The following is a 12,051-nucleotide window of genomic DNA, read 5'->3' on the forward strand; positions in this document are numbered from 1 at the left end:
ACGACTGTCTGGGGCGAGCCCGCCTTCAACAACCAGTCGTCGAGGTAGGGGAAGACTGAAACACCTAACCTGCACAGATGAGCTGCGACCACCGCCATCACTTTCGTGAAGACGCGTGGGCCGCTGGTAAGGCCGAAGGGGAGCACGGTAAACTGAAAGTGCTTGTGGCCTACCGTGAACCGCAGGTAACGCCGGTGGGCCGGCAGGACGGGGATATGAAAATAAGCGTCCTGCAAGTCCAACGCTACCATCCAGTCCCCCGGGTCCAGGGCAGCTAAGACCTGAGCCAGTGTCAGCATCTTGAACGTCTCCTTCCGGAGAAAGCCGTTGACGTTCCGCAGGTCCAAGATAGGGCGTAGGCTCCTTTTGCCCTTCTTGGGTACCAGAAAGTAGTGGGAGTAACAACCAACCGTAACTTCCTCTTGTAGAAGTTTCAAGTGATCCCCCGACACGCGGTGGTACTGCGGTGGCATGGCTGGAGGGGTCGCCTCGAAGGGGAGGGAGTAGCCCCTTCGGACGATTCGCAGCACCCACCTGTCCGATGTGACAGTGCGCCAGTGGAGGTGGTGATGGTGAACTCTGCCCCCCACTGGCCTCACATGGGCCTGAAAGCAGGCCTAAGAGGGTTTTGTGTCGGATGCTGCAGGGGCAGGTGTGGACTGGCCTCGCCGTTGTCCCCGACCGCCGCCATGGCGGTTTCCACGTCCGCCACCGCGTTGGATGGTAGTCTGCGGCCCCTGGCTGGCAGGACGTGTGGAGGCGCCCCTTCATTGGCCACAAAAGGAGCGAAAGGCAGCCGTTTGCTGGCGTGGGCCGAGAGGCCCAAGGACTTGGCCGTAGCCCTGGAGTCCTTAAAGCGCTCAAGCGCATGGTCTGCCTTGTCGCCAAAGAGGCACCGGCCATCAAACGGCATGTCCATAAGGGTATTTTGAACATCAGCCGAAAAGTTGGCGGACCTCAACCAGGCGTGGCGACGAATCGCCACTGTCGTTGCCATTGCTCTGCCCAGTAAGTCCATGGTATCCAGCACACACCGGATGGAATACCGTGCCGCATCTCGACTCTCCGCAAGGGCTTTGGCGAGATTAGTCCGGACCCCCTCCGGACATTGTTGCAGCACGTCCGCGACCGTGTCCCACAGAGAGTGGATGTAACGGCCCAAGAGGCACGCGGTGTTGACTGACCGCAACCCTAAACTCAGGGAGGAGAATACCTTTTTCCCGTATTGCTCATACCTCTTGGATTCCCGATCGGGGGAGCCGTCGGGAATGTGGTCTGGGAGTTAGAGGCCTGGATGACCAGGCTCTCAGGGGTGGGGTGGGGGGACAGGAAGGAAGGGTCGCCCAGAGCCGGGCTGTGGCGTCTGGCCACATTCCTATCTACAGGCGGACCTGTAGCGGGCTTGGACCAAGTGCCCAGAAGAACGTCTGATAAGGCCTCATTAAATGGCAGCAGAGGCTCAGCCGAGCTTGCCTGCGGTTTAAGGACCTCAGTGAGGAGGTTAGTCCTCATGGCCGCGACTAGGAGCTCAAGGCCTAAGGCCTTGGCAGCCCGCGTCAGCACCACGCTATAGGCAGCCCACTCCTCCGTAGCCACGTAGGAGGGGAGACAAAACCAGTGTTGGGCGAAGTGTCCAGACCACTGGCCTCCCCAAGCTCACCTGTCCAGTCCTGAGAAGACTGGCACTCACGTGCCAGAGGGTCCTCGGACCCCTCCCAATCCTCCTCGCCACCCATCTCTTGATACTCAGGGTCAAAGGATGGGGCCGGGTCATAGAAATAGAAATCTCCCATCGGCGTAGAGAGCCGGACCCAAATCGAGGGTAGGACCAGGGACGACGTCGTCCTGGGACGGCGCCGGAGGAGACACCCTGAGGGTCGGCACCGGCGAGGTCGACCGGCGACGACCCGGATCCGGAGCCGGATCCAGCGGGGCCCTGCGGCATCGGGACCGAAGTCGCCGACGGCACCGGGGCCGAAGCACCCGGCCCGTGTGGGGACCCAGTCGGGCCGCTTGGCCCGAAGGCGCTGCAGAACCAGACGGAGGAGTGAGTGACCTCATGGCCGCGTGGAACGCCTCAACCTCCTCTGGCGTCACGTTCTGCCCAGGGACCGGCGGGTATGGAGCAGGCCGCGATGCCTGCGGCTCCGGCGGAGCCGTGGGGGCCGTGTCGCCCGAACCCCCGGCCGCGTCGAGCGAGCATCGGGGGGAGTCGGAAGAGCGATGACGCCTCTTCGACTTCTTGTGCCTCTTACCTGAGGACTTCGAGCCCGAAGACTGGTGACGACTCCCGGAGCTATGATGACTCCGACCCCGCGACCGGTCCCTCAACCTCCTCGCGGACCGGGACCTCGAGCGGCGCGGGGACGACTGCCGGAGCTCGAGTCGCTTGCGGGACCGCTCCCGTCTAGCTTTGGACGTCAGGGCACAGCAGTCGAAGCAGGACTTGTCGTCGTGGTCGGGGCCCAGACAGTGAAGGCACCGGCGATGGGGGTCGGTAACCAACATCAGTCAGTTGCAGTCGACGCAGGGTTTGAACCCGGGCATCCCTACCGGCACCGTCGGAGTCGTTCGACTCGATAAACAGATCAAAAAGATCCAAAAAGTTTAGTCAAAAATTGACTAACGGGTACCACTTTCTCCGGACCTGCGCTTGCTGGCGCGGAAAAAAGAAGAACTGACGTCAGCACCCGAGGGCGGCGTCTAAGTACTCCGGCAACGTCATCCCGGCGCCAACGACGCCGACGACAGACGCAGAGCCGCAGTGGACACCTACCGACGTGCAAGAATACTGCTACCTGGGGATATTCTAAGGTAAGGAATCTAATACTAACCTGTTTCGTTCAGATGTCAGGGTTGCGCTTAACGCCCCAAAGGCAAAAAGTATGCAGGTTTGCCACCGACATCGGTCGGTGACAGACACTGCAGGGCTTGAAGCTGGCCTTCCTAGATGACATCCCTGCCACACAAGGAGAAAAACTCTCCAAAAGCTCTAGACAGAAGTTGAAAAAAGCTCAGTCAAAAATGTACTGAAGGGGTGGCTCTCTCCAGATCTGCACTGGTGTGGATAGAAAAAGAACTGACGTCAGAGCGCTGGTGTGGCGCCTATATAGGCACTGCGCATGTCACAACTGGCACAGACACCGGTTGACACCACTTATTTGCATGCAGGGGTACTGCTCACTAACAAATTCCTGTATCCAGTCAGAAAAATGAGGCGCAATAGGGCTGAGAAGCATCAGCCTCTTCAATTCAACTTTCCCCCAGCAGGCAGCAAACAAGAGGAGGAGAAACTACGATCCACAAAGACACCTTTAAGCAAGAACACATTTGTAGCTCCAGCCAGTGACGTAGAGGCATGAAGTCATCTCCAATAAAGACATGACCTGTGCAGTGTGCCACAAACTGCATATACTAGTACCTCATACTTGCCTTTTCCACCTAGAACAACTTCCCAAACTAAACAAGCACATCCACAGAGGAACCCAGGCAACATCACGTAGCCTGGCAAGCAACTCCTGCAGTGAGGAACATGAGTGAGGACACTGAGCTGTGAGAACAGTTCATTATACATTTCATCTTAATGTTACGCTTGGTTTGTGTACAGAATATTCATGTAATATACATGAGCAATAATGTTGCAGTTAGCACTCAATGCACAAAACTCAACCGGCATCAAAATGTGCAGCTCTTTACTAAGTCTGACTATACGCAGTAAACAAATGCACCCCACTGGATGATAAGGACTTAATCCCCTCAAAAACATCCAAACTGAAAGGATAGTGCAAACTTTGGAACCACACATTTATTTTTTGTATCTAATATACTTTCTTTATTAGTGTATGGAACTCAACACAAGTTACTGGGGGATTGGAACATTTTCTGCTTTCTGACTCCAACTATCTATTCTCAACTTTTTCATTCCATAAAGAGTCATTCCATTCCTTATGACTCTTTCCCAGGAGTCAAAGTCTGATCATGCTTGGGTTAGAAAGGTGATGCTTAAGATACTTTGGAATAGGAACTGCAAAATATGAAACATGCACTAAACAACCACATAAACAACAACATAATAAATTTGAATCACTAGTGAGTCGAACTCTATTTTAAATACCAGACTAGAGACAGCCATATCCCTATCCAGGTACTGAGACACAAGTAATACAGACTTCCCATAAAGAGAGCATCACAGACCTTCAGGTGGAAAAGGCATACACCAAACTGCTTAACAACTTTTATATGTAGGCACCCAGGGCACCACGTAATTGAAGAAAAGGCAAAGAGAGTCCTAGTTTGACGCCTTAAAACCTTTCAAAAGGTGAAGAATCCATAGAAGCCATTTACACACTAGAAATGTGACTACTCATAAGGCATATCATGCAACAAATAACGTAGGACTACCTGGCAGAAAATCTGTCTTAACTGAGAGAAAATTATCTACCAATATTAGAATCACTAAATCAAACTCTTGGTCATTTTTTAAAGTGTTCCCTGGAAAGGAAGCCCAGGCTTTTGCATACCTATAAAAGATGTGCAGCTTTCATGCATGCAATAGCTCAAACATAAACAGTGACTTCTAATCTGATTTAATACCACATTGGTAGCCGATCAACTTTAAAGCAGCTAGTTATTTGTAGAATAGGAACCAAGGAGGTAAATATTCTGCAGAATACCAAGTTAACACTGGGAATGTTTTAATGCTACTGTTTGGGATGAATCCAGAAAGAGAAAAAGAGAGCTATTTTTAAATATCATTACCAGATCCCTTAAAAAAGAAATATTACAAGCTATCAAAAGTTGCGAAGAAAGATATGCTATCCAAGTTGACTTTCATTTGTACATACTTTGTCATTTGCTTTGGACAACTGGTTTGAGAACTGGGTAGCCTCTTTTCGCGAAGCTTTTAGCTCCTGCCTTAGTTCTTCATTTCTTCCTGTAAGCTGGTCGACTTGAGCTTTCAAATGCACGCTGGCATCAAATATTCCATCTGCATTCTTTGATTCTATAGCCTACGGTAGAAACAGAAAATATATAAAGTGTAAGCATGCAAAGCACACATTTTTTTAATTGTGTTTTTGAATAGCAGGCTGATCTCAAAATAGAACACAGATAAGCAGCCTTATGTATAATAAATCCACAGTGTTATAAGAGTTAGATCTAGAAATCTGCCTATTCCATCATTATCACACACACGATAAGCACATTTTAGGATAGTTCTGTCAACTACTGAATTGTATAATGCTGCCGATCAGGACACTAAAAGCTGCATTACTCCTAGGGTGGAATTATATATAAGGAGCACTGACCTGATCTGCATCACAGTACACCTTTAAAGGAGTGCACCAGATTCAGACCAGGTGAGTTCATCCTATTAAAGATGATGCACTGTCTTCAGGGCAGTCGCAAAATCATGCCTTCTTTGTTTGAAGCAGCAGATCAGTCTTTCACAGTGCCAGTGGCACCTGGCCTGTTTTTTTTAAAGAAGGCAGAGATCTCCCACAGGCAACTGGTGTAAGTGACTTCACCTGCATGCAGGGGAATGTCTGTGGTATCCAAGGAGCTGTATGAGCCACAATCAGTGTGTTGCCTGACATTATTTGCGTCTCTGTCTGCCTCCATAAGAGGACATGGGTGCAGAGGCAAAGGGATTCCATCATTAGTATGGGGCCATGACCCTATACTAAGGAGGAAACGCTCCCTTAGACTTGTATCAGCATTACATGCTATCTGTACTACACAGGGCCACCTAATACCAACGTGCCTGGCGGAGCGAAGAGAAAGAGTATGCATGTCCTATGTAGGCGTGGGTGGTAAACTTGGCACCTCTGATGGAGTTTGCAGAGTTTTGCCCTCTCCACGCTCCACTTCCACCACAGAGTTTTGGGAAAAATTCACCAACCACCAGAGTTTTTTCTTGCATGCGGCTCACCAACGTTAAGTTGGCAAGAGTGGAACTTAAGTGCGAGACTGCCTACCGGCGACATTTTTCAACAAGGACAGCAGGGGCTACCACTCGCGTTGAGAAAGCTGCTGCTCACATTACAAAAGCTGCCACTTTAGTATTAAATCTACTCGAGCAGCAGAACGAAGCAGCGTCCTATGGAGCTCCACTGGTGCAGTTCATGCTGATTTAACAGCATGGGGCAAGCGTTCGGTGCTAAAAATCAACGCAAGCAGCACTACGTACCGAACTCTGAAGAATCCAGTAGTTGTTAGGGAACTCTACGAGTTCCGCCCACCTCTAGCAATATGACCCCAAGAAAGCCTTTAGTGTTGGAGTCTATGCATCACAGTTTTAACATTTTATCTCAATACTTGTTAAGAGCAGAGCCTAGTGGTAGATGGCATTTCTTTTGGATGTTACTCCACTTAAATTGTTTCCATGACAATTTCAGCTCCACTCCGACCTTCCTTTCAGTTTTTAGTTTACTGACTCGATGGGAGGAGAGCGCCGAGATGACTGACAAGTGTAAAATAATACAAGCATAAAAATTTTACACTTATCAGCCAGCTGAGAGTTCTGCTTCAATAAAGTCATGAAAACACAGTAGCAAATCAGGAAAGCACAGCAACGTTCAGATGTAACATCATCAAGAAATGCCAACTTTAAAATTAACACACATATTAAAACCTCAAATTTACCACCCAGCGCAGAATTCTTCTCCCATCAAGTCATGGAAAAAACACAGACACAAGAGGAAGAAGTACGGTGTTGCTCACTGGATATGGGGAGAGGAAGGGATGAATTTAGAATCAAGACATTCTCAGGAGGGAAAAAAGAAAGTAGTGGGCCACATGCTTACATTAAAAGTTGAAAGGCAAATGCTTAAAAGACAGAAAAGGGGTAAATAGCTCCCTTATGCCAGCAGATGAAGGATATAGCTTGTCTAATCAGAACACTGTGCGACTAATATGCTTGTGGGTAAGACATACAACAGGCCTAGCCAACTGACAGCTAAGACCTAGCACACACACTAACTCCTCCATCTATCTGTATATTTGATATAGTAAATTAACATATTCAGATATTAACTGAAAGAACAATAGTCAAAATGTACAGGAGGATGTTGAACTCACCTAAGATGTGTCAGAACCTTTATTTTAGATCATGTCACAGTTTAGTCACATCTCAAAGTACAGATTAATGAAATCCAATAACAGACCTGTTGGTGTTCTTCTGTAACTGTTGTCCAAAACCTCCTGACTAATGTTTGATTGTACTTTAGTCAACATATTGTAGTTGTGACATCAGTGCTACTTTGTAGGTTAATGATGTGAAGGCTAAGAAAATCTAAATCTTGCACAGGTGCAGGGTGATTCCTCAGTACAGAAACCTTTCATTTGTGTCATAGTGTTTACTAGTTAAATGTTTATCTGTAAATAAATACTATGCACATTTTGGGCAAAACTCCTAGAATCACCTTTGACAGAAACATGGTTTTGCTATGTCCATTTTTTTTAAAGTTGATGTTCAACTAGTAAAAACGCTTTCCGTGGCTGAGAAGGAGGAGAACCCTGCATGTAGCTTTCCCTTTGTTGGACTTTGCCTTCCTTTTGCTGGACTTTTGTTGGACACCTCGCGGTCCCCGCTGCGCGGGTCCCGCTTCGCCTTCGTGTCAAGGCGCTCACCTTGTGGATTGCAGCACCGGGGGCAGGAGGAGGAAGCACAGAGCTGCAAGCGCCAGGTGAGGGACAGGGACTCCATTGCCCAGGAGTCCCTGCGCTGTAATCACCTCCACCTGGTCGCTCTCCCTGTTTGCCCCGCCCTGAACGCCGAGTGAAAGGCGCCTGTGAGTTGCTGCCTGTGGGAGACGCTTTCAGTGGCTGAGAAGGAGGAGAACCCTTGCATGTAGCTTTCCCTTTGTTGGACTTTGCCTTCCTTTTGCTGGACTTTTGTTGGACACCTCGCGGTCCCCGCTGCGCGGGTCCCGCTTCGCCTTCGTGTCAAGGCGCTCACCTTGTGGATTGCAGCACCGGGGGCAGGAGGAGGAAGCACAGGGCTGCGAGCGCTAGGTGGGGGACAGGGACTCCATTGCCCAGGAGTCCCTGCGCTGTAATCACCTCCACCTGGTCGCTCTCCCTGTTTGCCCCGCCCTGAACACCTCCCCTCTATTTTAGGAGTAGTCCTTGTCGCTTCGCGGGAGCGCGCCGGGAGAAGCCCGGGACAAGGGCGGGACCGTCTAAGGCCGTCATAGGCCAGAGTAGGCTGGGCTGGGCCTACCCTCTTGCGTTAGATACCTGAGTTCTGGTCTCATTATCTGATATAGCTCCCCATACACTACCATCACACTTAAGTAGAAATGCCTTCTCCGGCAAGGGAGGGTGCCCCCATGAAGGAGGGGGGGGGTTAAAAACAGGACCCTAGATAACTACTTTCCCCGGGCAGCGGGAGATGGGGATAAGGAGAGCACCTTAATCCGGCTCAGGGCAGAGCGGAGACGCTCTATAGATAACTTTAAACACAGGCCCCTTGGTGAATATTCTACCTCACTCAGTGAAGAGCCGACCTCTATAGATGATGTCCCCCTCTTGCTGAGGGATTGTACCAATACCCCACCAGTCCCATCTACGAGTTTAACCCCAGCCACCAGCCCTAGCCCAAGCAGGGTGACCATTGACTTAATTTCTCAACCCCCCCAGCCCCGAAAGCTAGGAAGGCCAAACCCAAGCCAGCCGCTGCACAAGGAGCATATGGGCCCCCCCCCAAACAAACGTAGGAGGAAGTCGAGGGGTGCCCAGGGTAAAAACAAATCAAAAATCCCTCACTCTGAGTTTGGGAGGACATCAAAACTGCCCCCACCGACTGAGAGGTTAGTGGATGAAGTACACCCTAAACCCACTGTACAGGCTGCCATTGCTCCCGCTCTGACAAAAGACACAGGAAATAATATTGCTAATGTCCCCCTTTCTGTTGTCCCGCTAGGTAACCTGGAATTCCTACTTAGGTCGTTACTACTACCAATCAGCGAGAGCATCAAAAAGGTCGAGATCAGACTTACTATCCTGGAGCTACATTAAGTAGCATGAAAACCCCGGTTGGCCTCCAGGGAAGATCTCCGGAGCTAATTTCCACTCCTACGGTTCCCCAGCAGCCCCCAAATAGTGCAGTGAGCTAAGCCCCCCCACAGGCTGCGAATGCCGAGGCCCCTCCACAACCCCCAAGGTCTAACTCTGTACCAACCAAGTCATTTAATTCCAATAGGTCGGCTCCCCCCGTAGACCCTGTCCCTCTGACGCAGCCTGCAGACAGTGCTGCTCCAACACCTTTAATGAAGCCTACCCCCAGGCCACGTAGGCCTAATCTACCTCCAGAGGCAAACGATTACACGGTAGTCATGGCGGGCGTCCCCCCACTTGAAGCGGGTGAAGCGGAGGACTTTTGCTCCTTAAAAAGCAGGGTAATCAAGTGGCTAAACATGAACAGACCCCTCCCGGTATATCTAAACAATGAAATCATAATGGTTAGAAGGGTGCCCTGGGTGGGGAGAACACACAAATCCATAATAGGGGATTGTATATTGGTGAGCTTCAGGGATGCTGGAACTGTCTCTCACATATGTCAAGGGAAGAATAGATCACGGGAATCAACTATTCAAACCCTTCATGTGTCTTTCTTCTTTCCCCCTATCCCTGCCCCTGTACACCCGTCACAAACCTATGATAACTGGACGAGGGTTGGTCGGAGGGGAAGACATCATGAATTTAACCCCAGGCCACTATTTAGCCGTCCAGAGCCACCCTTTCACACTTTCAACCGGTTCAACTGTTTGAACGGCATTGAGGGGGTTGATTGACAAACGGATACTGTCCCTCTAGGAGATGGGAAAAAAGGGGCTTTAGCTGAGGAGTTGGAGCAGCAAAGTCCCCTGGCACAGCAAACTTCATCTAGCTGGGTCGGGAAGTCTGTGTTAGATGGGCCCAGGGTTATAGAAAGTGAAAGTATAAGAGGGAGACACGGGATGGACATACAAGGGTCAGAGATTGAGATACAAATGGGGCCTCAAGGGGGAACAGAGCAGAGTGGTGAGGAACTGAGAATGATTTCTTGGAACATAGCAGGTTTGGCAGCCAAATTTAACAACAAAGAGTGGCTCGATTACATTAGAAAATACCATGTAATCAGCCTGCAGGAGACATGGGCCCCGGAGAACAATTTTCATTTGCAGGGGTATAAGTGTTTCTTTGTACCCGCGCAAAAATCAAGATCAGGGAGAGCCATGGGAGGACTATCCATTTACATAGATTTAGATCTCCCGGGCAGTTGGTCTTCCCCAGATTGGAATTCCCAAGGGATTCAAGCAGTTCGGTTCACCGGGAAGAGGCTAAGATTCACTGTTTTTAATATCTATAATAACGAGATAGCGGGAGACCACACCTCACTTGTAGCTGAATTGGATTATAGGCTGGGTCAGGAAATAACAGTCCAGAAAAAGGGGCAGTCAAATGAGCTGCTGGTCATGGGAGACTTTAATTGCCACCTTTGTCCGGCATTGGTCCCAACAAACACTGACTGGTCCCAATGCCCCATGGAGAAGGGGCCGCATTTCTCCCACACGTCGACAGGGTCTGCTCTCAGTATGCTCCGGCTCAAGTATGACCTTGAGCACACTATTAATATGATAGGCACACAGAAGGATGGTACACTCACACCCACATTCAAGGGCAGAGGATGCTCATCCGTTATAGACTACACCCTGGTCTCAAGATCCCTGCTAAATAAGATAATTAGTGTAGGGATAGAATGGAGCAGTTTCGGCCACCATAACCCACTTATTTTGGAGCTGATGTATAGGGTGGGTTCAAAAAGTAGAGACCACCGCACAATCACGGAGAGGGTAACAGATCAAGGCAGGAGATTAAAGTGGTCCAAAATAGATGGGGAAAAGTTTTATAAGGCCCTGGTGGACGCTGGTAAATCTGCTATTAATGATTGTTTAGACACAGAAGTCCACGGACCAAGGCTACTGGAAGCATTCGGTCAGATTGCCAATCTGATTGATGGCCTATTAAAAACTAGTGCGCCCACAAGGAACCATGGTAACCCTCGATGGTTCGATAAAGATTGTTCAAAAGCACTGAGGGAGCTTAAAAGCAGCCTCAAATTTAAACCAAGGGACCCCCAAAAAATCAAGGCGTGCAGGGAGAAATATAAGAAAGAGACCAAGAGGAGGAAACTCGCTCTGCAGGGAGAAGCGTGGGCAGACCTAAGAGAAGCAGGGGAAAGAAAGGATTTAGCGGGTTTTTGGAGAATCATCAACAAACCCACTTTCCAGGAAAACGACACCCCGGAGATAGGGTCTAACATCCTTCCAGAACAGTGGGTCACTCATTATAGGGGGCTGTATAATCATGAGCCCGGTACTCCCGTAGAGCCACCTGAAATCCCAGCTCAGGGTTTAACGGTTGTATTCACTATCAAGGAGATCACTGCTGGGATAGAGGGTCTGACCAAAAACAAAGCCCCTGGCCCTGACTGAATCCCCCCCGACCTGTTTCTGAGCAGCATAGAACTCTGGGCCCCCTTAATGACCAGGGTCATAAACACTGCCATCACCTGTGGTCTGCCACCGTCCTGGTCCAAAGCTATAATTGTGCCGATCTTCAAGAAGGGCAATAGGGACGACCCCAAGTGCTATCGTCCTATCTCCCTGATTGATGTATCGGCTAAACTCCTGGGTAGGGCGATCCTCAACAGACTGTCCGAGTGGACCGAAGAAAATAACATCTTCTCGGACACTCAATATGGTTTTACGACAGGGAGGTCCACCAGTGATCAATGCCTGAACCTTTACATGCTGACTGCCAAATACACCATGGCCAGTGATGAATCGATCTACATGGGATTCATGGATTTGGCAGCGGCATTTGATCACGTCAACAGGGAGAAACTGTGGGACATGATGTCTCGTATGGGGATAGAGAGTGGCCTAATCAACATACTTAGGGAACTGCATAGTGACACCACGGCTAGGGTTCGATTTAACAGGGAGGGGGGGCTGACCGACTCTTTCCCCTGTATGAGTGGAGTCCGGCAAGGCTGCATTCTTGCCC

The 12,051-nt window shown here is 49.9% G+C and overlaps 1 protein-coding gene across 1 annotated transcript in view; it reads right to left on the reverse strand.

The window, feature by feature from the left end:
• Positions 1 to 12,051, reverse strand: part of CEP290 (centrosomal protein 290) — a 1,386,965-nt gene that overhangs the window by 987,787 nt on the left and 387,127 nt on the right. Inside the window, exon 20 of the mRNA XM_086918001.1 lies at positions 4,845 to 5,009. Within this exon, the coding sequence (XP_086774127.1) occupies positions 4,845 to 5,009 (165 nt within the window). The remainder of the gene's footprint in view (positions 1 to 4,844; positions 5,010 to 12,051) is intronic.

Source organism: Lissotriton vulgaris, chromosome 1_1, assembly GCF_964263255.1.
Source record: "Lissotriton vulgaris chromosome 1_1, aLisVul1.2, whole genome shotgun sequence".
Classification (NCBI taxonomy): Eukaryota; Metazoa; Chordata; class Amphibia; order Caudata; family Salamandridae; genus Lissotriton; species Lissotriton vulgaris.